Here is a 27,915-nt window from a genome sequence, read left to right on the forward strand (position 1 = left end):
TATTTCCACTCAGGCATGCAAAGGAGTCCTTGCCCAGAACACGTGGCTTAAAAAAATTTGTTTCCCTGAAATAGTTTTACTAATGGTTGCTGGGGAGGACAGACCATCTTTGCCCCCAAACCTCTGCAGATGCCAGAGATTTGGAAAGGTAATTACTGAAAGGACACTGTAATCTTAATATAAATTCTGTTCTAATGTTGTATTTTTAGTTTAGAGCAGCCTTAAGGTGTTTATAAAATTGTTAAATACTTTAGAGAATTAGTTTTTATTAAAATGAATCCTGAAAGGATAGTCTAGAAATGGATCTTTACAAACACAATAACTGAAATATATAACATGAGGACAGCTGTTCAGATGACTGTTTCCATAACAGCACAAGCTACAGTAAGGTCCACAATGACACAGGATACTGTTTCTATGGTAATATAATGTTTAAGCCTCAAGGATGCACAGAAAGTCCTTAGGAAAAGTAGGAACTAATATTTAAATTAAAGGGATTTCCTTGTTTATACTTATCTGTGTCTAACCCTTGTCACTATTTTATTATATCTAGACTTTTTAGGCTGGTGACTCTCTTTAGCTTGTATTTCTAAAAAACAGGTGATATCCAGTCATTCTTTCTGTCCTCTTGCAACATTTTAAACTGTGGGTTAATTTTAATCAAGTTAGACTGTGGGACTAGTATGTGTCTGCTGACTGGGGCTCAGCAGACAGAGTGCAGAAACCCTGCTGCTTGGCCAGGCACAGCCACAACAGGGGTGACTCCTAATTAGGGAGTGTGGGACAAGCCATGCTGGGGGCAGGAGGAAAGGGAGATACCAAAAAGGAAGGCTAGAAGTACAGAATATGGATTTATGGTGCTTTGTAGAGACTTCAAATAGGCAAGTACATTGTAGCAAATAAATTCGAAGTGTTAAAAGACAGCATAGTAACAATTTCAGCATGGTAGGAGTGTTGCATACAGACAGACACGTGGAACAGCCTGTCTAGGAGTTTCAGTTTTTCTCTTAAGAAAACATGAGTTATGCCCCTGCTAAGTAATACCAGTTTTTAGCACCACTGGTGCTCTCAATTCTTTGTGCTTTTTCCATGTTCCTGTATCCTGAGTTGGCTAGATACCTGGCTGTAAAAATTCTCCCAGATTATTCATAATGGATGTTGGGGTTAACACCCCCCAGATCCACAACAGAACCTCTGCATTTATTTGCAGGTGCCCATCAGAAATTAAAACTAATACAACTGAAAAGCAGACTATTTTCAGTAATTTCAGCTCATATTTTGTGCCAAGATGAAGGCATTGTGGAACAGGTGCTTGGAAATACAGCTTGTGCCAATGAGATGCTCATTCAGCCCAGAGTAATTGGAGCTTTCTTCATTACCACCCTATCACCTGGTACTTCAGAAGCAAAGCATGGTCTGGGAAACCTACAATTAAAAGTTAACTGTCACATTTGATTGCAGTTATTTAAGGAATCTTTACTAACTTGTAACAGAAGAACAAACAGGTGAAATCTCCACAGTTTTGCATATAACTTATTAGCATGGGCAGAAAATTGCATTTAAATCCAACAGCAGCTTGCCCATTCCTGTCAAGAACTAAATAACTTTGAGTCCCATTTACAGAGTCTTGAGGCTGGGTGAAGTGAGTGTTTGGATGCTGAAGACTTTTCTTAGCATGTACCCAGTATTTCAGGACAAAGAGATAACAAATGTTAATAGCTGAAAAACTGCTGATACACTTTTGGTGTCTGCTTTTGAAAATGGGAGCCATTAGTGGTGTCAATAAAATACAAAAAGCCACGGTAATCCAATTACTGCTATTTTAAAACACAGGTTGCTTTGTAGCTATGGAAACGAAAATGCAGACATTAATGAGCAAGGGGGGGAAAAAAAATTGGTGTTTCCTTGACAACAGATAGAAGCATAGCTCCATGAAACCCAAAGGAGAGAATGACAGAAATACCTTTTACCATGATATACAACTGAAATACAAGTCCAGTGCAATCATATACTTCACTCTGACAGGAAGCCACAAGTACTCTTTTCACACAACCAGTTCCCACCTTTATATTGAAGTTATTCAGTAGTGTGAGCCATTCTGTATGTTTCACTGATCATCTTCATGCGGGTGAAAATTCGAATGGCATGCTCAAGCCTGTGATAAGAACCGGGACACCTGTGTGGCATGCACGGAGCAGGTGAGTGTTTTATACAGCATACTTAAAGAACTTGTCAGGCAGCACGGACGAGACATAATCAATAGGTGCCAACCCTGAGACCGACCTAGTGCTTTGCCATGGGGGTGTGAGTAGTGTGCTCCACAGGAAGCTAACCACGGGCAGAGTGGGCACTACTACCGCACACCTGGGCACTGAAGAGCAGCTGTTCCCTGGAGTGCATCATAAATTCTGTGTAAATTATACATAGAGTACTTTTTTTCCCAGTGAAGAACTGTGTAAATATTAGGTAAGATCAAGAAAGAAAGGGATACACGGAATGTGCAACTTTAACTTAATTACTAAAATTTATCAGGCAACTCTCACATAATCCAAAAGAAGAGGAACTCAACATTGTTCAAAGACAATAAAATGAGAGGAATCGTGATAGAGGTAAGTTAATAGGATACCAGTAAAATTATACGGCTATTTTTCAGTGGATAGAATGTAAAAATATTTATACAGATTATAAAATAAAAAATGTAAAATAATTTAATAAAATTAATACATAGAAGTGTTAATTGGCAGATTTCCCACAGGCATTTTGGAAGGACTGAATCTTCAAGAACCAGGTTTTCCTTCCACTCTATCCAGCGTATAGAATTAAGAGCATTCTAAGAGGTGGGAAAGTATATCAATCAGTTCAAAATCCTAAATTGTTTTGTGTCTGTAGCAATCAAGAGCTGGATACTAAGCTACAAGAAAGTAAGGTTTCCTTGACAACATGTTGAGAAAAAAACACAACTACATAGAACTACATAAACCACATAAACCTATATAAAAACTTATGGGGAAAACAACAACAACAGAAGAATAGTTGAGTTGGCTGCATGGTGTGGAACATGGGCTTACTTCGGTGACTGGTACTGGCCTGGGGTCATGGTGACAGGACTGCTGTTTCTACAGTCCTAGTTGATGCTTTAATGATATTTGACATTGATCTGAAAGTTGGTTCAAATGATCAATGACCTTGTCAAATTCTAGTCCCATTTTCCGTAAAGTACATTTAAGCTGGTGTAGCTGGTGGCTTTTAGAGCATTTCCGAATACTGTCAGAAACCCTGGAGTTATCTGCTTTTCTACGACAAACAAGAAACAGATGGAAAAATTAGGATGACTATAGTTTGTACATGTGCAAAAAGCAGCTAGCCTTGGTGACTTTTTGAGTCGCAGCAACTGTTACTCTGAAAGCTACATTGCTTTTAAGTGCATCATAATTGTAATTACTCATATTTGTGAGTGATAAGCCTGAAAATATTATAGTTCCAGCAGTCTAAAAGACCTGGGAAGATCTTTCATGTTCCTTCTGCAAAACATTCTGTAGAGAAGGCACAATAGCATATTTCACTTTTTAACCTTCTGACTGTCAGCAAAAGAATGACTTAAGCAAGGAGTAATAGCTCTCCTCATATCTACCCTGTCACCTGGTACTCTACAAGCAAAGCTAGACTCACACATCTGCTTTTTCTCTAAGATGTTTAAGTCTTTTCTTGGCTGTGAATTAATCCATAAAACAGCCCTTCACCAGACCTGCTTATGCTGAATTAATACTAAAAACCCAAACCAAATAAAGCCCTAAATCAAGCCTGTATGATGATGATTCAGCATTTAGAGCCTTACCTAAAACATATTAAATCTCAATTGCCAAAAAAGCTCTGTGGGATTTTAATGGGAGATGGTTTGAGGCTAGCCTTCCCTCCCATGTCTGCATGGGTGTGAAAATAATGCAAGCACTTTAAAGAAGAAATTCAATTCTTAGGAAACATTCAAGTTGTAAGCACAACCAGCTGAATCTTTTCATTTTTGTGATTGCCTTAGCATTTTCTCAGCAGCCCTCGAGTCTAATTCCCTATGGGATCTATTACTTTTGCCTTGTGTTTTATTTTTTCTCCTTGTACTGGCTTTTCTTTGGCAAGTAGACCTACGTTTGCTTCTCATGAAGCTGTCTCCCTTTCGCTGTTCAAGCACATTTTTGCCTTAAAGTTCTTTTCTCTTGGACTTTTTTTTTCAGTAGGGCCTGACCAATTCATGAGGGGTTACATTTCTCTTTAGGGTGGTGGTTCTTGCTGTCTCAACAAACAGACCAAAGTGCCATATGAGTCGTAATAGATGTTATGCAGTATTGAAATTCAGTCAATAGTTGGATGTCAATTTTCTAGAATGCTTTTCATTCCTCCTGCTGTAAGTATTATATTTGTTTTCATTCTTTCTCAGATTCTTAATAATTGCTTTAAAAGATTCTGTCAATTTACAGAGCTTGATCTTTGGGGAAAAAAAAACCCATGTTAAGTACCATAGTGGAAATGTGCCTTTGGTCAAATGGAAATTTTGCAGTGAACCACAACTTCTGTACATTCAAACTTAGGAGTTCACATCTATAAAAGTCACAACATCTGTGTGATGACTGATAGCAATATTATGTAATGATTCTTCATGGGACTAATCCTCAGAGGAAGATTAGGTACATTCAGACATTCCAGATGTTACTTTTTCTGCAGCAAAGTGGCCAGTACTGTGGCAGAAATGATGAATGCTGCAGTGGCTTGGAAATACAACTACTAGAGTCACTATACGTAGTTGTTCATGACATACTGAAACAAAACTAACCAACACACACCTTTTAGAGTTACTGCCTTGGGCTGTGTATTTTGCTACTACAGTTTTCAAACTGGGTCAAGAAAATTGTAATTAGTTGGTTTTTTTAATATGACTTATAGTAACGGATTCAAATGACACTACTCACTAACAATGCACAGGGTGAACTGGGCAGAAAGTGTTTTCACTAAGCAGAGAGTACACAAAGATTAATTTAGAATTTAGAGAAAAACAAAGTAACACGAAAGGTAAAACCTGTCTTTTGCACTTCTATACACACCAAAAATTTACAGTGCTAGAGAAATTACCCATTTTACTTAATTGATTTAAGCAATTTCAGTTTGCAATCTACAGCATATTATACAGTTGCCCTCAGTCTGCATGAATATAACCCTTATGGGAGCCATATTTCTTTTCTTTTTCTAAACACACACTTTTCTGATCAGCTAAGGCCACAGACTTTTCTCTGGCAAATTTTTGCTGGAGCTGACCTCAGCTAGTGTATACATGAAAGCTTCTATAGGGATGCTGGGGAGGGACTCTTCATTAGGGACTGTAGTGACAGGACAAGGGGTAACAGGTTCAAACTTAAACAGGGGAAGTTTAGATTGGATAAAACAAAGAAATTCTTTCTTGTGAGGGTGGTGAGGAACTGGAAGGGGTTGCCCAGGGAGGTTGTGAATGCTCCATCCCTGGCAGTGTTCAAGGCCAGGTTGGACGAAGCCTTGGGTGCCGTGGTTTAGTGTGAGCTGTCCTTGCCCATGGCAGGGGGGTTGGAACTTGATGATCTTAAGGTCCTTTCCAACCCTAACTATTCTATGATTCTACTGTGGCTAGTAGCCAGACCCCACTTAATAGCAAGTCAGGCTGTGCTTCTGTGTATTAGTAGTAATACTTGTTTGGCACTTGTACCAGGTAGATATAAAACTGAAGATTGTTTTTAATTCACTGTAGTGAGATTCATATGTAGTGAGATAACTGCCTTTATCAGATTCATTGTTAAAGTTTGGGATTAGTAGTTTCAAATCCAGTCTTGCTGTTTTTACTCACACACTGACTTCTAAGGATTTGGCATTCAGCTCTGGGTCCTTGACACTGGGATCTCTCAGCTGATTCCTTCACACCATGGCCAGGATATGAGGTGAAGAACTGCCAGTGATACTATATAGCACTAAACAGCAATATAAGCACCACAAAGTGTCTCCTCTCTTTCCCCATTCCCCTTTGCCTGTGTATCCAGATGCCCTGCTTTTTGTTCTCTGTCAGCAGAATACCAAATGCAATAGAAATCCTGGTTGATCTGGGGCTCATTTGAATATTTGAGAAAATGCACACCTAAACCATTACATTCAAGAATGCATACACCTTGTGTCCAAGCACACGGTTTTCAAGCTGGATGTCTTCTCTCATACATACATGAATACAGGCATTTAAGAAGGGCTCATCCCTTACCAAGTCATAAAGGTTTCTTGAAGTTTTTAAGCTTCTTCCTAAAACTGTTTTGTCTCCATTTAAGTCTTTGTGGTCAAAACTATGTTTGAGAAGTGTTCTTGTTTGTCTGATAAAAGGCTTCCACCTGTCTCTCCCAAACCCAGTGTATTCATAACCATTTATATTCACATTCTCTTGCACGCCACAGAAGGCTGTGCTGCCATCCAGCGAGACCTGGACAGGCTGGAGAGTTGGGCAGGGCGTAACTTGATGAAATAGAACAAGGGAAAGTGTAGAGTCCTGCATCTGGGCAGGAACAACCCCAGGTTCCAGTATAGGTTGGGGAACGACCTGTTAGAGAGCAGTGTAGGGGAGAGGGACCTGGGGGTCCTAGTGGACGACAGGATGACCATGAGCCAACACTGTGCCCTTGTGGCTAAGAAGGCCAATGGCATCCTGGGGTGTATTAGAAGGGCGGTGGTTAGTAGGTCGAGAGAGGTCCTCCTTCCCCTCTACTCTGCCCTGGTGACACCGCATCTGGAATATTGTGTCCAGTTCTGGGCCCCTCAGTTCAAGAAGGACAGGGACCTGCCGGAGAGAGTCCAGCGCAGGGCAACGAAGATGATTAAGGGAGTGGAGCATCTCCCTTATGAGGAAAGACTGAGGGAGCTGGGTCTCTATAGTTTGGAGAAGAGGAGACTGACGGGTGACCTTATAAGTGTCTATAAATATATAAAGGGGGAGTGTCACGAGGATGGAGCCAGGCTCTACTCAGTGGCAAACAATGATAGGACAAGGGGTAATGGGTACAAACTGGAACACAAGAGGTTCCACTTAAACTTGAGAAGAAACTTCTTCTCAGTGAGGGTGACGGAACACTGGAACAGGCTGCCCAGGGAGGTTGTGGAGTCTCCTTCCCTGGAGACATTCAAAACCCGCCTGGACACATTCCTGTGTAACCTTATCTAGGTGTTCCTGCTCCGGCAGGGGGACTGGACTAGATGATCTTTCGAGGTCCCTTCCAATCTCTAGCATACTGTGATACTGTGATACTGTAATAGCAATTGTATTTTAGTTTGAATAGCATTTTCCTCTCACTCCCATGATAATGTAGAGAACCGTTCCTCTGTCTCACTCCTGTTGGTATCCATCATAGGCAGTAGTTACAACAAACACTGTTTTCTGCCTGATTTGGATGAGGAAGCCTGTCACACTGCTGGACTGCCAAACACAAATGGGCTGCCAGGATGTCCCATTTCTCCTTGGCTGTGTTTTGTGGAATATTCAAGGGAATTTTCATGGTCTAAGATTTCCTATCTGGTTGGTTGTGGAGTGGCTGCTCTGTCTGTTGTATCATAAGACTTGGTGCTTTCAAGATTTGGGTACCTATTTAGCATATAAAAGGCAGAAATAGAAGTGTCCTCTGAATACTTTTACTGTGGAAATCTGGCTGTGTTTTGGAATACAAGGTCTTTAGGTTAATTAAAAAAAAAAAGCAGCAAACCCCATAACCAGGTGGTCACTGGGTGAAACCAAAACCTGCCTAAATACTTTATTCACCTTTTTCTTTCTTTTTTTAATTTAGACGCTGAGAAAAAAAACTTGACTGGATTTTATCTGCTAAATGAAAAAAACGCCACACGTAAACCCCACCAAAGCAACCTCGGGGAAAGATGACAGAAAAGGCAGCAATAATTTTTCATTTGTGCCTGATGGGGTTGTGTTGTTTTTATGTTTTTAACTGTTTGCAAATCTTCAGTGTAATGGTTTCAAACCCAGTCGTGTCGTTTCTTTACGCCCACACACAGAGCTGCAGTAGTGCAGACACTGTAGCAGCAAACCATATTACCAGCATCGGCCATTAAAACTCTTCCTACACCAGGCGTGGGCTGGCTTCACCCCCTCCTCTCTCCGCACACACCCCACCACCCACCTGTCAATTTTCACATGCTTAAAAAAAAAGAGAAGAGAAAGACACTGAAAAAAGAAAACAGGATGCTGCTTTTCTTCCAACGCTATTCCAGAGACCTGAACCTCTCCAGCTGCCTCTGAATTGGCCACCAAAAGGTTAGCAAGTGTTTTGTTATCATTCTATACAGACAGAGAGATAATTAAATTCTCGATGGCGAGACAGAAATTTAAAAGTTATCATTTTCTTAACGTGATGGTTCTTTCACTTAGCAATGAGAAAGATTTGTTCCTGTAACACACAGCATTTTCCTGTCCCCACTTCTGTTTTTAAGAGGGCTTTAATCACTATTCCTTCATCATTTAGTCCAACCTCCTAAACTTTAAAAGACGGATTAGGGTTATTATTTTCTGTTAGAGCAACCTGTTGATTATAGACTGCTGGCTGGAGGCTGTTAACTCTTTCCTAACAAGGGACATGAACAGGAGTGAATTTGATCAAAGGACAAAAGCCTGGAAATCCTTGGAGGTTTTTAGATTTTGTAAGCACTAACAATCCTTTATTTTTTGTCCATTGTGAAGCCAACAACAGTGCTAAAAACCAACAGATGTGTTCAATCAGTTTCTTTTTAGAAAGAAGTAGTGTCAATTTTAAATAAAGACAGAAAATAAACTAGAAAGCATTTCTTATGGCTGGACCTGAGAAAAGTGCCAGCATGAGAAGTAGAATAGGAAATATTCTCTCATACAAATTGCATGAAGAGATCAAAGGGCCAACACAATGTTCACTTATACTCTAAAATGTATTTTAGCTAAAAATGTTCTTATTAAGACTTTTGAATGTTTTCATTTATGGATATTCAAGAAAAAGAGAACCAAAAAGATAGAAAACTATACTAATGATCAAAGCGTGCTATTCTAGAGTGAAGGAAAGGTATTAGAGATCACACTCTACTTCACAGGTTTTAATACTGTGTTCTGGTACAGTGTTTAAAAAATAAATAAACCAGTTTTGCTCATACCACACAACTGTGGAAGTGCAATGTCAAAAATATTTTCCTCAGAATATGGTACAAGAAATTCTAAGTTCAATCAAGATGATTCCTAGTTGTTTTGTTCTAATATGAAGCAGGGCAAAACTTCAGGACCAATGACTTCTTGACAAGTAGCAAGATTTCTGAAAGTCACAGTTTGAGCAAGAAATGTTGTCATTGAAAGCCTGTGAGGGTTTCAGGAAATGAGACAGTCACACATTTTCAGCCTCATTCTGCAGGGGACTGAGGCTCTCAACTTTGCTACTATGGTTATAGCAGTGTGCACACTGCTGGTGAAACTTGCAGCCTTGTAAGATCGGATACATCCCTTAAGAGCAAGTGAAAAGGTGAAGTCACTACTTCTGAGACATTTCAGGTATGAAGTCAAACTGAGACAAGGGCAAAGGCAGAAACATTTTTGAAGTAAAGCAAGATTAACTGTCATTTCTGGGCTGATCCGGAAATGTATGAGCTCCATTTTGCTATTTTGAATTGAGAACTAGAAAGTGGGTAGGGTGCACTCCCAAACTTTTCTTTTTCATTAAACCAGTAGTGTATAAAGCACCTGTGGGTCACTATTACTTTATTATATTAATACTTAAGTAGAAGTTTTGTTCAGTCAGTCAAGGGAGTTCAGGAACACTGGCACCTTGTGCTAGCCGTCACTGGTAGGCTAGCAACTGGAAGCGATGATTCCAGCATCTGTATCTTCTGCTGACGGTAAGGTGTTGTGTGCTGTCCTTAGCATCATTGTCCTCATAAGAAAAATTATTAGTTTACAATCCTGTAAATTGCTTTCTTTTAATTTAAGGCTGTAAAGTACTTTAAATCGTGTAGTTGGTGGGATCTTTAAAATCTCTTTCCTTATTAGTATAGGATATTTATTGCTACTTTCACTCGATCACATCTTTGACTAACACCCTCTAAGTATCTTTGAAGGATGCAGGGCTTCAGACTCCTGAAGGAACCCTTTCCACAGGTTCTTGGACCCTAGAAATGCACACCAATGGTGTGTGGGTTTAAGATCTGAATTGAGAGTGAAGTACAGTGTAGCACCACATACTCCCTACTGTGTAGTACCTGGCAGTAGGCTTGTCTTCACAGATAGTTAAGCCAAATATTTTGCTGTATATTGAGCCAACTGAAGTTAATCAGGTTTCTCTAAGCAGGATAATGTTTTGAACTTAAATGAATATAAGTAGTCTTACATAGAGATTCCAGCCTAAGAAGTGATGCCCAAAAATAGATTGGTTAGTCAGAGAAAACAAAAATCACTTAATTTCAAATAGAACTAATGCAGTGTAATACTGGTCCTCTGTATTAAGTGTACAGTTCAAATACTTTTAGCCATTACAGCATCCATGTAAATGGGAAGAATCATAGGATGCTGTGGAGTCCAGGGGATTCCAGTCACTTATTCAAGATTTAGAGATTTTAGATCAAGCTTCAAAAGACTTTGCTAAGCTCTGAAACTTGTGTGATAGTGGTAAACATCCATGCAGTCACTTGCTTTAGTTGTAACTTGCTTTATTCAATTATTGCTTCTTTAAGCCTCTCGGGATAAGAAGTTCTCAGTTTCAGCATTTAGAATTTGATCTGCTACTGAGTCTTCTAAGTAATGAATTTTAAAAGATTATATATGTTTTAGAGTTGTCACTAGCTCCAGCATTCTGCTGTAATTATTAGGGCTGTTTAAAGTGTTCCTTTTAATTAAGTTCACCTTAACTTAAAATAATAATAGTCTCAAAGTGGAATAAAATATAATGGACTTCAGATATGTGATAAAACTGAAGAGAAACTAGTTGTGACTGGTTATGTAAAATGCCCATAATCATCTGTTTGTATGATTTGATTCCTGCCAGGATTCTATTCTAAGATGTGCATCTTTTTTTCTCTGTTAGTTTGTTGACTGTAGCATGCACTACTCCTCCAGAAGATCTCACTTATATGTGATAATCCATTCCTTTAGGAAAGTATCTCCCAGGAGAGCTGAAACTAGCTGCTGCAAGTAGTTTTATCCATATGGACAGAATGAGTCTGTGGATAAGCAGCATGAGTAATTGTAAAGTAGTTCACAGTGTCAAGTAGTTTTCTAGATTCACTGATTTTGAGCATTTGCACTGCTATTACCAATTACTGGGAGCACTTAAGGGTGTAATAGAAACTAGAAGGATTTTAAGCTACAATACTAGGCCCTGTGAAAGGGCTTTTTTGTGTGTGTGTGTGTGTCTCCTGAATAACTAAATGACAGGCAAGAAAGATAGGAAGAATAAGACAAAAATATTTCTCCACCTCCCAAATTAGAAGCCTACTGAAATAGGGTCCAGAAACAAACTAAGAGCAATCCAAACAGCAGGCAAAACTCTCCAAGATCAAAAAAGCTGCACAGAGTGAAGATCCACTGATACATCTGGCATTAGACTGTCATCTGAATTACTAAAAGAAAGAGCTTCCACTATGGTGGATAGTGGACGATCTTAACTTTACAGTTTCACCACTATCCAATTCACAAAATACAGGCTGCAGCCATCTGAACTGGAGAGGCGCTCATCAGAGTAAGGTTAAAAGCTACATCTTCCATAATACAGTGTTCCTAAGGCATTTTTACAGGCCAGATATGCTGATGGTAACATAATAGGGAATGCATATTCCAGTTTGGGATTCAGTCTAATAGCAGGAGGACGTGGTCATTTGTAATCTCTATTTTAAATGGCATTTGCCTAAAGAACAGCTGGCTCTGCTGCCTGCTTTACCTGGGCGCTCGTTGGGAAGTAAACCCACAAATAAAATCTAAACCTCTTCTCACTTGTTTTGACTGTCCCCTATCCTGTTTTCCCTATAGCTTTTCAGAAATTTTAGGGAAGTTTGTTGAACATGACCTAAACACTTTTAACATTTCAAAGTATTTTCCCTCCTGGCTACTGTTTTTCTACCCTAATGCAGAGCACCATTCAAGGAAGCTGGTGGCTAATACCCATACTGGATAAATTTATAATTTCAAAAGTAGGAAGTGTCTTTCTCTACCATTTTCCTCTTTTCCAATACATTTTAAGAGAGATCTTTACAGTAAAGTTATCAGCAAATTATATGTAAGGGTATAAAGAAAAACAATCTACCATTGTGGCAGTGTGTGTCACTGAATGATATGATTGTGTACGGTGTATAAAATGCCTGTGTTTTGAAGACAGTTGATTCTGTTTATAGGTTCGTACATGAACAATGATAAAGGATACGAAGAGAGTGAAATGCTACTTCATTTTCTTCTGTTTCATCTCTTCCTGTTTTCTGAAGGTTGTTACAGTGACAGCAAAGTAAGAAAAAAAAAAAGAAAAACCCAACTTCCTACTTCTAATCTGTTTCAAGTCTTTGTCCTCGTTTCTCTCTGCTTGCATCAAGTACTGACAGACATGAGACTTCTTTTGCTGATGCCCGGCTCAATAAAAGGTACGTGAGCTGAAATTATTTAGAGACTCATGGGGATTCCACTTCTGTATGCTCTCTGGTGGTATATTTAAGGTAGGGAGCACCAAAAGCTTTTAAAAAAGGCAGACTTCCAATATAGCATATTATGTATGTTTAGAATTTGAAAAGCTGCTTCTCTGTGGTTACAAAATAATGCTATCATGTCTAGAGATTATACCTGCCAACCAAGCCAGGGGATTGATTGCTGCATCTGCTTCAAGACTATGACACTCCTTTCAATGGCGTGTTCCAAAATGATATGTAAGTGCAGGAAATAAGTAATTATATGTTTATTTAATGATTTTAGTAACAGTGATGGGCCGTCGACCATGCATTTATGTGTGTCATGTAGAAGACAAAAATCTTTTAGTTGTATAAGCCAAGATTATTATAACAGTGCTGATAAAATGAAGCAAACTTTGTAAAATACATTTGTAATTTAGGAAAAAATATATACAAAAGAGGAACACGTTGGATTTTAAATGAGTTTTTGTACTACTCTCCCCTCTTATTAGATTACTTTATACTTATATACAGAATAAGCCTGCCATCTAAAACTACTCCACTTTTTGATTTTTCAGTGTTCCACAGACCTACCTGTCCAGTGTACCTGAAGATATAATTCAAGCTAGGAACAAAGTAATTGTATGTAAGTGGAATTTTTGAAGAAGTTTTGATAGCTTAAGAAACTAATTTAGAAAATTTTGGACTGGCCAAATCCTACTTTTAATTTTTAATTTTTCCTTATCTAATCAGGATCAAGTTTTTACATGAGTAGTTCAATGCCACAAGTTACAAATTGAGCTCAGAACATCAGGTACCTGCTCAGTAACAGAGCCTGACAATCATCAATGGAAGTTTTTCTGAGAATTAGCCTTGGGGTACAATTAGTTTGAGATAAGCTATTTTTGTGAATGTACAAAGAAATAGAGTGGCTTTTTTTTTGTATATAAAAGACATTTGTGAAAAGTATGATCATATTTGCCACAGTAGAATGCAAGCCACAGAAGCTTCACTTAGGAAGAAAGTATGTTTTGTTTGCTGTGAAAAGCAGCAAACTGCCACAGCTGGTAGAAATGTATTATTAAACTCTTGAAGTAATGAGTGTGTGTCACCATTTAGTTTAATTGTTTAGCATTAGTTAAAACCTCCCTTTAAATTTTCTGTAATCATTAGGTATTGTCTTTGTGGAACATTACAGAGCACTCAAATGATTCTCAGAATTGCCCTGTATTTTGGGTCCCAGAAATTTACCAGAATAAGCAAAATCACACAGAGAATCTGGTACCTTGGAACTACAGGATTCATCCACTGCCAGTCCTACCAAAACACAGGCTGGTCTTGAAGGGCCCCTCAACTACCCATGTGCATGAGGATATTCAGAGACAGAACATAGTGTGTGCTTATTGGGATGGAAATGTAAATTCCACATTTCCACACTTCTGTCCAGGGGAAGATGGGGAGCATCAATACAATGGCTTGTTTTGTCTCTGTGGTACTTGTTACATGTTCTACCTACATGGTATTCAGAATTCACTTTTCTTCTGAGAGTCTTGTCTCTGCAGTGTGCTTTTTCCCCTCAACCTTTCTTTATTTTCACATCTTTGGGAGAACTACTGCCTGGTTAGTTTATGAGTATCATTGGTTTGTGTCTAATCACTTACTGCTGGTTTTATTGTATGCTGTGTTTAAATTGCTATAAATAAAGGTGACCGTATAGCTTAAGAACCATCTTAAATGGACTTGAAACGTCTATAACCTCACTTTGTAAATTAGAGAAATCCACTTTTATCCCATAGTGTTAACCACACTGCAGAATATGGATGACAACTTAATTCCTTTAACAAGCCATTTTCTTTTAACATTTGTTCATCAATATAGTTAATAGCTACATTACAAAGCCACTTAAGTGATTGCTCCAGAAATCTCTGGAGTGGACAAGAAAAGTCCATGGAGACTTTGGAGCAGAGGAAAAATCTAACATGTTGCTGTGTGCAGATCAGTTCATTTTGCACACAGTGGCTCTGCAGCAGTTTTATTGATGCACGTAATGGATGCAGAGGCACTAATGGCCTTGCTTGTGACTAGAAGGCAAGTCAGAGGACACATCCCAGGGACTGTGTTTGCTGGTTTTTCCCTCCATTTTCTCAGTTCTTGCAATAAGCAAGTTTCAGAAAGAAACTGGAAGAAGCCTTGGCTGTGAAACATAAGTTGCCAGGCAGCATCAACTTCCAGAAGCGGTGCAGAGTGGGGAGCACAAAGCAATAGCTGCCAGTTTATTGGTACCTTAGTGTTGTGTTTGCTCAAGGAGGGAAATATTTACAATTGCATTGTGAGCCAAACATAGGGATGAAATAATAATTTGTATTAAAGGCAATATCCTAATATGGAAAACCTTTCCTTTGCAGAAAATAACCGAGAGGGTTGCTTTCTTTTTCGGTGTCAATGGTGTGTATGTTTCATATGAAAACTACCTGAATTCCTACTTGACTTAATGAGATGCTAATTACATTTAGTACTGAGCATATAACTTACTGACCTTAACCTGTACTGACCTAATTTGATCATTAATAGAAAATTATTTTCCCATTTTTTTCAGTTGTGACGTGAGTGAGATATTATATTTTCAGTTGTGAAGTAACAGAACTTCTCTTGGATCTCCATCCAACTTTATATCAACTTACCAGCTTTATTAACCTCTCTAATAATAACCAAGGAATACTCCAAAATGATTACACTGAGTTTGCCATTTCTCCTTTATGTGAATTATTTGCAAAATTCTCACTACCTGTGTGAAAGAGATACTGCTTTAACTAGGGGTAACATCGCGTGTGTGCATGTCATATGGAACCAGTCCCAATTTCAAACAATTTTGAGCAGTACTGCTTCTCTGTAATGATCACCTAATAAAATGATCTGAGGAAGGCACAGAAACACCACTACAGATTATGCAGTAAGACAACAAATTGCAGATTTCACATTTCACCACTGATTATGTTATTTCAAATGGGGGTTTTATGACTGTTTGCACAAGAACAGCCTATTACTGCTAACAGCCAGTGGATACAGAGCTGTGAGTACAGCTGAATAAGAACTTGAACAAACATTCACAGATCACTTTCTACTTCTCACCCAAACTGTAATTACAAGAGGTTATGCTGATGCCTCCATCAGCTCTTCCCGAGATAATTTTCTGCTAGCTTATTTGGACAGTTTCCTAGTTTGTTTCTAACAAAACAGCCAAGATACACGTTTGTTAAAATATGAAGTAGTCTGGACCAGCAGCACCCTGCTTATATCTGGACAGAGTTCAGAAGAACTTTTTCCAAAAACTGTGTCTGCAAAATGTTTTAATCTGGAATTGGAAGCGTCTAAACCCAAGCAGTATATCATAGTATTGACTTTAATTACAGAAAATTAATTTGGGCTACACAAAAGAGAGCTTTAATTTATCCCATTATTTGCCTCTGATACCATCTTTTCTGTTATACATATTTATATGCATCTCCCTTGTACAAGACACAAGTTTCATTTTGTTCATATATTTTCTTTTTGCATCACCTGTGCAGCATGTAAAGCCTCACTTACTTTGGGTAAACACACATAATATGTTTCGTGTCCTGTGTTTGGAACAGGTCGCTCACAGAAGCTGTGCAGGTTTTATCCTCAGAGGGTTTCAAAACCAGATTGGGTAATAACCCTGTACAACCTCATCTGGCCTCAGCGCTAACTCTGCTTTGAGCAGGTGTCTGGACTTGATACCTTCTGAGGTTCCTTCTAACCTTAATTGTTCTGTGTTTCTATATTAACATATATTAATGTAAATTCTTAAATTAAAGAACATGGTATAAATATGTAATGGGAATATCGTTCCAGAAAATTAACACTGGAATATTTGGGGGGGCCTGAGGGCCTCCATTTGCAAATCTGATACTTGGATTTATTTCTAGTACTTTGGGTTCTTACTGTAGGTTTTAAGTGCAATATTCAATGTTCTTTACATACCAAACTTTAATTCCTAGCCAAGGAATGAAAGGTGAATCAAGTTAATTGAAAAAATATATAATTTTTTCTGTGTAACACCAGTGTGTAAGATCTGTGACATTCTTCATGGCTGACTTTTCTAGTCCAGCAATTGAAAGTGTTTATTTTGCTATCTGAAGATTCCTACTTGTTTTGTTTCCCCTCCCTCATAGATACATGACCACATGGCAGATAAACTTTGAGATGGAGGCACAGAAACAGCTGGGTTTGACAGCTGCACTTGCAGATCAACCAGTTTCAACCTCGTCTCTCCAGCCTGCACAGAACTCTTCAGGTCACAGCCAGAGCAGCATGATTCCTCAACGGGAACAAGCACTGCCCCAACCTGTGTATCTAAAAGCCCTCACCATACCACTCTACCAGCCTGTCCAGGCAGGATGTTTTCAGCCAAGCAGTCAGTTAGTGACTGGCAGGAGCTGTGTAAATCTAGACAGTAGCAACATACCTCTAATCCTGAATCCACTTCTTCCTTCAGAAGGCACAGATCAGCCTCAGTCAGTTTTTCAGAAACAGCTTGGGCAAACTCTAACGCTGAACATAGTAAGCACTTTACCAGTTTTGTCATCACCAAATCCTTGTGTAAATGCATCTACTGGAAGCCCAGGAAAGTCAAAAAAAGCTGGGAAATACATCTGCAAACACTGTGGCCGAGATTGTTTGAAGCCAAGTGTCCTTGAGAAACATATTCGCTCTCACACTGGAGAGAGGCCCTTTCCATGCACCACATGTGGTATTGCATTTAAAACTCAAAGCAATTTGTACAAACACAGAAGAACTCAAACACATGTCAACAATACCAGACTGCCCTCAGACTCTGATAACAGCGGCCCATTGGAGCAGAACGTCAAATCCACAGAAAGCAGCACCTCACATCAAGGCAGCAAACTACTTAGTAACACCTGTGAAGACAAAGGGATACAGATGAAACAACTGAATACAGAGCCCAGTGCTGTAACAGGCACTAAGAGACTTCATAATGCCCTTCCACTGCTGGCAACAAGCGATACACCATTCATTTCAGAAAATAAAGAAACAATGAATCAGTCCTTTAGTTCCAAAGGTAATCTGAAAGGTTCTGAAAGAGAACCTCAGAGTTTGCCATCTCCAGGAGCTTTGCCAAACGGTCAGTGCCAGAGAAAGAAGATACAGGAGCAAAGAACTCCAACTGCCAATAAGCATATTCAGTTGCAAAGGCAGCAAGCAACCTCTTCAGAAAAACAATGGGATTACAAGCCATTTGACTGCAAGCTAAAGAAGTGTGAGAGCACTGACTCAGGGTATCTGTCACGCTCTGACAGCACAGAACAACAGATGGCATCACCCAGCCCATTGCACAGTCTCTATGAACACAGCACAGAACAGGAAAATGAAACTGCCTTCAGCAGCTCGAGCTGCACCTCCGGAAGCAGTGCAAAGCTGGATGCAGCTGAGAAAGCTATGGCCTTGATGCTAGAGAAAAAGAGGCTGGAAGAACACATTTCAAAGCTTATTTCTCATAACAAAAGTGTGGTGGATGATACTCAGTTAGACAACGTTAGGCCTAGAAAAACTGTCCTTTCTAAACAGGGAAGCATTGATCTGCCAATGCCGTATACATACAAAGACTCTTTCCATTTTGACATCAGAACCTGTGATGCAAATAGGAAGAAGAATCTTTCCCTTTGTTCAGCAAAATCTACCTTTGCACCCTTAGAAAAATGCAAGCCAATGTTTTTTCATTCAGTTCCCACCCAGTTCTCCACAACCATAGATACTGTTCCTGTTACACGAAGCAACTCTCTGCCATTTGTGGAGGGCACAAGAATGGGACATGACAAAGCAGGCTGCTCAAAACCACTTTCTCTTACTAAGCAGTCTGCAAACACAGGCCCTGTGAGTCTGCTGCCTAGCAACAGTCTCGCTGCAAATTCAGTGGATTTTCCTAATAGCCATCCCCGAGCTCTGGTCAGACAAACAGCAGTGGATGATTTGCCATTAAGTAATGTGGTCGATCATTCTCCTCCGTCAGAGGAGTTGCAAGGGAGTAAAAAGGTTGGGGCTGGAGAAGTAATCAGTGCTAAAAATAAGAAACACAATCAAAGGAAGTTAAAGATGTTCTCTCAAGAAAAATGGCAAATGTATGGTGATGAAACATTTAAGAAAATCTATCAAAAAATGAAAAGCAGTCAAAATGCCAAGAAAACGAAACAAAGGGGAAATAAGATTACAGGTATTACAGGCTTCACTCCTGATTCAAAGGAACCAATCAGCAGTACTGAAATTACTGAAGAAAGCAATGGCAGGAGCTCTGTATGCGACAGTCCTTCCTCCCTTTCAACAGCATGTTTAAGCAATGATAAGTCCGAAATCTCTGCTAATGGTAAGCATATTCTGCAGAATGCGTCCTCTGAAGAACCTGCAGACAGTGTAACCTACCTAATGGAGACATCACATTCAGTAAGTGCTGGTGCCCAGGCTGTAATGAACAAACCCTCCCAAGATCTCAGGGGTAGCGACACAAACAGACACACAGCAGGCAGCAGCACATTACTAGCTCCAAGCAGATCTGAGCTTCAAAACACACAGTGTCAGCTGGACACCAGCAGAAGGAATTATGACTGCTTGCCAGTACAGAGGAGCAAATGGGAAAAACCAAGCCCTGGGGAAGAATCCAGTCCATTTGAATCAGATTGTAAAACCACTTCAAGCAATTACGGAAACTATAGCAGGAATAAGGAGACTGACCAGCATGCCCTGATGCCCCAGTGGGTCCTCTGCAACAACAGAGAAGCCACAGGGAAATTGCGGAATTTACCAGAAAGAAAAAAGCTGAAATTTGAAGTGGAGAAGACACAAAACATTATTTCAATGTCCTGCCCTAGTCCCAGTAGTGAAAAGAATACAGAAAATGAAGGAGAGAGAGTCTCCTGCAGTAGCAATCAGTGCCTTTCCACAGCACCAGTGACATTCTCCAGTAAAGCAGAGGAGCAAAAATTAAGCACAGGAATTAATGAATCCACTGGAGATACTGAGAATGTGAAGTATATTAAAACAGTCAAACTCCCCGTGAAAGCTGTTAATTATAGTGATGCTAACCTTTCACATTCAGCAGGTATTTCAAAGAGTTCATCTGTGGGTTTTTTAGTGCCTGAATCAAGGGGAAGTGATTGCAACTCCTTTGCCTTGCACAGTGCAACAGATAAAGATGTCAAAACAGGTCTTGTGAAAGCAGGAGTAAAAGTACCGCTTTGCAATGACAATGCTGTTGATGTGTCTTCTAAAAATCATCATCTGCAATCTGGTCATTTAACTCCAGCTCCACAGCAAAATGCCTTTTCTCCAAAATATATCCTTAAACTACCACAAGAGAAGAGAGCCTCAGATTTGTCACTTTTGCTTAGATCAGAACAGAAGATTACACCTTGCACATGTGTGACAGACACCTTAACCTACCCCCCCTACTCTCCCAACAGCCCATCACTCAATTCTCATTCTAATGATGTCTTTTGGTCCCCTTTAAAATTTGAAGTGAGACAAAAAGCCAGCAGAGGAGAGCTGCGATGGAATGTACATGCAAACTGGAAAACTCCAGTGTTCTGTTCACCAGTCAATTCAGAAACAACAAATATCTTAACCGCAACAGATAACACCTTTTATAACCAAAACTTGAGGCTGCAGGGTGCTGTAAGAGATGCTTGGAAAAACAAACAAACCAAAAATAAATTAAATTACCAAAAGCAAACAGAAGAGAAGTGGGTGAGCATAACTACTTCCTCTACCCAAACCCCAAAGAAGAAAATATGCTTTACGTCTATGTATACAAGTGGTTTTTTCATATCAGCTGACATCAAAGAAGAGAGAAAGGTTTTACATCACCTTTGCTCAAGAAGTGACTCTTTGATAATACCATCAGCCTCTGGCAAGGGTGCAGAGCCAACAGTTATGGGGTGGGACAGGAGTGGAACTCCATGTGTTAAGGACATTTCACCAGCACTGCAGGTTACACAGCATGCTCACAGCTCAGCAGACAATCCCTCTTATTTTTGCCATTCTTTTGGCACTTTTTATTGCCACACTCTCACCACTCACTGTAAAGAATTCCCAGCACTACCCCACAATAATCTGACTTGCTACTCTGGAAGTTTAACAGTGTCAAGCGTGAAGAGCACCTTCCCATCACTAAATGCTGAACCTCGGTTAACTTGGTGTTGTTTAACAAGAAGCCTCCCTCTGCCTGTGGAGCAGAAGGGGAGTGCAGACTCTGCTTACTCCTCCATGCACGGCTGTGACAAGGAGTCTAGCAATGAATGCACACTATCACAATATGATATTTCTATTTTCAAAATGAAAAATATTAGCAAGACTCTGGCATATGGCTTAACAAACAGGAGTTTAAAAACATTGGTGTCATCCTTTTCTAAAGGACAACAGATGCAGGAGGTAATGGTAAGAATGCTATTTCATTTCTCAAGAGGGTGTAATTGGCTTAATCCCCATTAGAAAAATAAAATCATTATCAAAAGTGGACATTTACAGGCATTTGTTGATACAGGATTTACAATTTATGTATTTATAAGAAAAGTTACATAATCATTTGATGCAGGAAAAAATCCATACTTCTGTGTATTTAACTTTCACTCGAGAATTTCAGTAGGAATGCTGTCTTAGTGCAAACAGAGTATTTCTTTTCTTGATTTTCCCCCTTATGAGTATATTTTATGTTCTTCTGCAAGAGCCTATGTGTTTCACTGTTTTTTACTTTAAATGAATATCTGAATTAGAGTAGGACTTAAGTAGCCATTAATGTCAAGACTTTGTTATTCTTGGACATGTGTGGAGTCAAAGACAGGCTGTGGACTACATCTCTCACTCTTCAGATACACTGAAATGTCAACAAAACCAAATCACATTAATACCCCATGAAGTGTTTAAGGCTTGAAAGCTTTTCTATTTTAGGTAAGTGAAGGTAGACTAGTTTATCTGTACATATCCTAGAACAGCTCTGTAAGACGAAGCTGACTTTTTGTACAGGAAGAAGAATATGAAAGAACATACACTAATTCTATGTAGAACCACAAAAGCAGCATGTTGTTTTAATTTTATTTTATAAAAATAGACAGACAAAGTGATTAGAAAAAGCTAACACACAAATTCCAGAGTTGTGCTATTTAACTAGTATGTTACTCAGTGCTATTTAAAAAGAGCACAGATTTCCACTCTCGGTTGATGAATTCAGAAGTTTCATGTACTTCATTTCTTTTCCAATATTCTCAACAGTTGAGCTCAGCAGCTCCTGGTGGTGCTTTCAAAAATACTTCAGAGCAGAAGAAGAAAACAGTAGTTTACAAAAAGGAAAAACTCTCAACAAATAAACTCAAGAGGAGTCACAAACAGAAAAAGATTAAAGTCACCCCAAAATGGTGAGTTGTGGTTTTCTGCTTCCCTAGATTTAATTTTGCTAAAATGGGTGTAAAAAAGTCCACAGAAAATGAAAAATTCCCAAAATTCAACCTTGTCAAAATCGGGGGGAAGGAGGTAGAGGGGTGGGGTGCTGGAGAAATCTCTCAGAAGATTCTCCCACATTGCAGCAGTTCCACAGAGGTAAGCTATAAAAAATGTCAGTATGTTGTTTACTATCAGGAGCAGACTTCTCTAAACGAAACAGACATGTACCAAAGAAAGATGATGAGTGGTCAGTTGACTCTCACTGTGCTTTAGAAATTATTCTTATCTGTCAAAAGTGTCAGCATTTACTTTTGTGTGAAGGGAACCAAAATACTTCAGGTTTTAATCTGTTACAGCTAAAAGCAGCGTGTGAGACCCTTTTGTCCTCATGAGATCTGTATCCTGAACTTGTATTCACAAGAGAATGCAGAAGAATAAATATCAAGTTCTAACACAAGCTAACAAAACTATCTGTAGTTTAAAAGATCATTCGGTTTAAATAAAAAGCAGGAAGAATTTGAGTACAAAACTATCAGAGGCACATTGTATCAATCAGCACAGCAGCTCTGTATTTAATGGGGGTTCCTATCAGTGGAAGATTTAGCCTCTAATCTTTCAAGAGTGTGGAGTAGCAGCATGTCTGATGAATTGCTTCAATAAGAAACAGGTATTGTGTGCATACATCCCCCTTATTTTATTGCATGACCAAAATCAGATGGAGTGACTCCCTTGAGGACAAATCAATGTCAGTAACTTAATCACTGGCTCTAGTTTGGCAAACAGCACCGCAATTTTGAATGATCCTAAGACTAAAAATAGGAGACTCAGGGCTGTATTATCCAGTCTAGTGACATTCTTCTGGGGCTTTCTTCTGGTTTGGTTTTGGGGTGGGGTTTTTGTCCTGGGTTTTTTGGTTTGTTTTTTTATTTTTTTTTTCCTCTGCTGGTCTCAGGATTTATTTATCTGGCTTTACCAAATAGCTTCAGAGACTCAGTTAAGTACAGGGCTCTGAAAGATCAGGTCATGCCTATCAGTAGCTAACTGGCCAGACTCTTAATCATAAAAAGCAGAGTATTTTTCTAATACACCAAACACTAGAATAAACACCCCATTTTAGATTTACTTACTACTCTGTGTATAGTGAGTGATTCTACTGATACAGGAATGGCATCTTGCAAGGTACTTTAGCCTCCATCATTAAGTTACCGAAAGATCTAGCTAGAGCAGAAAACAAAGCGGAGTGGGATTATTCAGTGAGCTTTCTGAGGAACTGAAATGTTGATGTTGTTCATTAGTGATGATGAATAGGTAGCATGTAATTGAAAGTTAAAAAAGCCAACAACTGTGCAGTCTCAGGTGATTCCTGTGCGATTCAAGTCTTTACGAAGTATATTGTTTCAAAATCCCACATACAGGAAAAAGGATCTGTTATTCCTGAATCCTTTTCTCTTATCAAACCTGGGATTTACTGAATCCTACTGAGAAAAAAAATAATAAAATAACTGTGGGTCTCTCGCCTAAAATCCTGGATTTTTTTTTTTTTTTAGTTGACATAAACAAGCATCTCCTCCACAGTAGTAATTTGTTGTTAGACTTAAATTTACTTGATGATGTGGCATTATTCTACTTTAGCTGCTCTTAAATCATGTGTATTGTTGACCCTTTCAATGCCATTGGCAATGCAGGTACAGAGGAAGGCACATACACAGATCTGCTCAACTGAAAATGAACCGACAAAGCAAGCAGCATTGTTTCCCAAACAGAACACTGGATGCTTTTAGGAAGGGCTATTCATCCCAGCCCTGTAAATTTAAGTATAAGAAGTACCATTCTCCTCAGTCAAAGGTACAAGGTCAGTATTTTGAACATTTTTTAATATACTGAATGTATTTTTGCGAGCATGAATGTTCACACACTCTCTGATGTGCATCACATGGAACTGCAAAACCACTTTTTGCCCTTCAGTATGTTCTGTGAGTAAAAACATGAACATCCAGCAAGTTTTGGGAACTGAATGCACAATGATTTTCATGCACTTTCTTACATATGTTTATTTGACAATTAGGAGGGCACTTTAAAAGGAAGTAACACAAAATAACCTTCCACTAGAAGTCTAAAGAGTTTTAAGATGCAACTTTACCATTTTCTGAAACAAGACTGTGTGCTTGCAGCATGAACTGAGTTTGGTGCTGACTTGCTTTCTGCATTTCAGTGACCACCCCCCATTTAATTAGCAGTATTAATGAAAATGATATTTATGCCACAACCATCTGGAAGCAGATACAATTCCCTGTGTTCATTCATAGCAGATATAAACAGATATTATTTTGCAGGACAGTAATGGCAAATGAAAAAAACAAAAAACCAACCAAACGTGTATAAAAGAAACAAGAAAACACATTAGACTTAGAATAAAAATTTACAGAAAATGCCAGAATACAGAATTTAGTTCAGTGATATGATGAAAAATTTAGCAAGTTCTAGCATGTGGGGGAATAAAAATCAAAGTCAAAGTTTCTTCAACCTCTTTTCAATAGGAGATTACCTACACCAGCAGAAAGAAACATCTTGTTCCACCTCAGACAAGCCACTTTGCAGAAAGAAAAAAGAAGGAAAGATTAACTCAGGAATATCTGCCCATACTGAAAATCTAAACCATGTTAGAGAAAAAGACAATATGGATAAAAAAGTAGGTATTGTGCCTTATTTCATATATTACTTTTTATTAAAAGAAAAAAAAGTATATTGATAACTAAAATCATGTCCAGCTGCTTTAAAGTTCAGGTTGAGCATGCCTCGTATCACAGATTCTTTAAAAAAAATCTTGGCATCAATTGAATAGGATATTTCTCGTGCTTGCTATCAGAGACTTGGTTAGCACTGATGTTGGAGGTGCCAGCAGAAGTAGCACAGAGTATCTTGAGGCAGAGACAGTGAGCTTGGAACTGGAGAAGTGGGGAGGGCAGTAATGGAAGAATGTGTGCCCAACTGAATATCTTTAGGCCAGTGTGGAAGCCAGTGCTGCTGTGGTTTCAATGCTAGCAACAGCTGCATTAGCTAGAGAGGGCCTGAGACACATCTGCTGTGTTGCAAGGATGCTGCAGTGTGCAGTGTCAGCACAGCTCCTGGAGCATTCTGTGCTTGCCCTCATTGCACTCCTCCCTGGGCATTCACTGGCCCCACTTGAAGACAACAGCTCGTAAGCCACACTGCTGTTACACACCATGAGCACCAGTTCCTCATGTAGCATAAGTAGTATCATACTTAGGAACCTAATCCTTAAAATTTTTTTTACTAAGTAATCTTATTTCCTACATGTATCTTGCCACCTCAGATACTGTAACGTTTCTGACAGATTCATCACAAATCTTTCCCTCTACGTTGCACAAACATCATTGCAATATGCATATTAAAATACCTTAATGAAAAGAACGTCTCCCTGGAGAGTACATAAGAATGAGGGGTGAAAGCCCTGACCCCCATCAGCCCTAAATTATGATGATCTGTGATGAGCCCTAAATTAGCATGATCTGTCACCTACCCATGAAAAAAGAAAAACTATATCCTTTACTACACCTCCCACACACACTGGGAGAGAAGAGGTTCCAGTGACAAAGTCAGCTTAGTTATTGTGCCACTTTCATAAAGGATGCAATCGCTTTGGTCTGAAAATCTAAAACCTATTTTCTCTCCCCTTCTCCCCTCCCACCCCCCAGTTTCTACAGGACATTTCTGGGCAAATCAGGGAACACACAAGAACGAACCTCTCTTTTCAGAACATTACAGCTCCTCTGGAAATGTCTGTGACAGCTCACTCCTTTTCATCCACAGTTACTACAGCCACGCAGCAGGTCACCAGTGATGTGGAAATCTGCTGTGTAGTGACAAAACCACTTGCGCTTCAGCGACCAGTCCCAGGGGAGTCACAGCCAAACGTTCAGGGTGACTCAATGGCACCTTCTTTTTGGTCTTGCACTTCTGATTTTACAAATACAGGCACAGGTGACAGCAAAAACTCAGAAACTACTGGTCCTCTTTCCTTATATCTAGAAGCCAGCCAGGAAAACATACTATGTGGAGAGTCAGAGAGTCAAAGATTTGGTACATTAGACCCAGTGATACAGGCCTCAGGAAGGAAGAAACCTCCAGTTGAAGAGAATACAGGTTCATCTCCAAAAGAAAACTCAACTCCCAGCTCCAAGCCTGGATGTTCATGTTTCTTCAGATCAAAAGCAGAGTCCTTTCCTGAGGCAGTCTCAAGGGCTGAATTACCCAGTACAGAACACCCAGAGCAGGCAAACTTTTCTCAAAGAATCCTTGACCTTCCCAGGAGTGCAGAAAAGAACAGAACCCACCTGCAGCCAGACAGCGATGGAAGGCCACACGACACTGCTGTTACTGCCTTTCAAAAGCCCCCAGTTACTCTCAGGTCCCCTGCGTTCAAGACTTACGCTGCAACACCTTCCAAGACATACAAAAAGAGAGGTTTAGAGATGATGAGGAAGCAAACCAGAATTGAGTATGATGACACTAGCAGTGATGATGAGGATAGGCTTGTTATAGAAATATAGCAGACAGACTGCTAACAAGATGATGTTGCAGGATGTCAGCCCATTATAGAAGGAAATACCACAGATGTTTAATCTGTACTTCTGAAGCACCTTAAAATCTGAAAAGCCATTCCCCTGCATAAGCAGCATTCTCTTCTGAAGACCCTTTTCTTTCAAGGACTCAAACCTTTTAAAAAGGTTTATTTGAAGAAAAAAGGGAGCTGGCACCACACATTTAAATGGTAAACCTGTGTTTATGAGAGGTTTCCAACACTGTTACAGTCTTAGTGGTCTTACACAATCCCCACAGGTGCTCACTGCCAGAGGCTGTGTTTCTGAGAGGCTGCAGTGATTTACTTACTACTAACAGTACAATAGCAGTGGCTTTCTCAGTACACAAGCTAAGATCTCCTGGAATGGACAGGTGTATCCACTTCTATGTACTCCTCTTTCCTTGTAGTTGCTGGCATCTGTACTGGGACGGACACGGGCATTAGTGTTCCCTACAGATCCGTGATACTGGAAGAGTCCAGAAAAACGCTGATCCTTTTCCATGTTGCACAAATGTCAATGCTTCTTTGTGACAAATGACACAAGCATGCTTGGCTTTGTGTTTTGTGCCTTTTATGCCAAAATCTACTCAAGTACTCTTGATTTCTAGTTGGAGAACGTGGCTGTTAGCTATTGATAGTTCCTTGTGGTAACATTTCTAACAAGGATGTTCTCATTATATTCATCACGTTGTGCTCCAACTGATGTAACATGGAATGTTTCATTTCTATGTACTCTTAACTGTGATGATGTTACTTTATTGAGAGTGAAGAAGCTATATGGCATAGCTCATTTTCTTTTTTTAACAAAAAGTTTTGTGCTACCAACCCTAAAATTTACTGGTTTCTATGTGAATAAATAATAAGATATTTTAATTTGACCAAGTGCTTGATGAGACTGATAAACATGAAAACCTTTCTACTTGTACATTATAGCCAAATTCTATACTTAAACTTCTACTATTCTTACACAGTGAATCATACAAAGGGTTTAATGGATTAACCTAGGTGGGATGTTTGGAATTGCTTTTGCTTTAGTCACATACAGGTAAGCTGATATAGGTCATACTCACAAAGAAATCTAGTAGATGCTACAAGAGAAAAAAAAATGCCTTTGTGCACAAAGAACAGCTCACAGATATGAAACAAGTGCTGAGCCCCAAGCAGTTCCTGGCTTTTCATATCTTACAAACATGACAAGA

General features: G+C 39.3%; 1 protein-coding gene and 1 long non-coding RNA gene across 7 annotated transcripts in view; one reads left to right on the forward strand and one right to left on the reverse strand.

Annotated features, from left to right (window-relative positions):
- The window catches only part of LOC130597656 (uncharacterized), a 135,337-nt gene that overhangs the window by 6,216 nt on the left and 101,206 nt on the right, over positions 1-27,915 (reverse strand). The gene's annotated exons all lie outside the window — the stretch shown is intronic.
- Positions 7,840-27,594, forward strand: ZNF831 (zinc finger protein 831). Of its 5 annotated transcripts, none has more exons than XM_057406371.1 (8): positions 7,840-8,308; positions 12,388-12,627; positions 13,227-13,294; positions 16,842-21,114; positions 21,946-22,088; positions 23,799-23,965; positions 24,651-24,802; positions 25,830-27,594. In XM_057406371.1, exons 4-8 carry the CDS (start codon positions 16,846-16,848, stop codon positions 26,682-26,684), a joined length of 5,586 nt encoding a protein of 1,861 aa, XP_057262354.1. In that variant the 5' UTR covers positions 7,840-8,308; positions 12,388-12,627; positions 13,227-13,294; positions 16,842-16,845; the 3' UTR covers positions 26,685-27,594. The 5 variants fall into 5 exon arrangements, with proteins under 5 accessions (XP_057262354.1, XP_057262358.1, XP_057262356.1 ...); XM_057406375.1 differs by having other exon boundaries at positions 16,842-21,108; XM_057406373.1 differs by having other exon boundaries at positions 13,227-13,290.

This window comes from Pezoporus wallicus, unplaced genomic scaffold, assembly GCF_028554395.1.
Source record: "Pezoporus wallicus isolate ANWC-B61680 ecotype Strahan unplaced genomic scaffold, APGP_CSIRO_Pwel_v1 contig_6783, whole genome shotgun sequence".
Taxonomy (NCBI): domain Eukaryota; kingdom Metazoa; phylum Chordata; class Aves; order Psittaciformes; family Psittacidae; genus Pezoporus; species Pezoporus wallicus.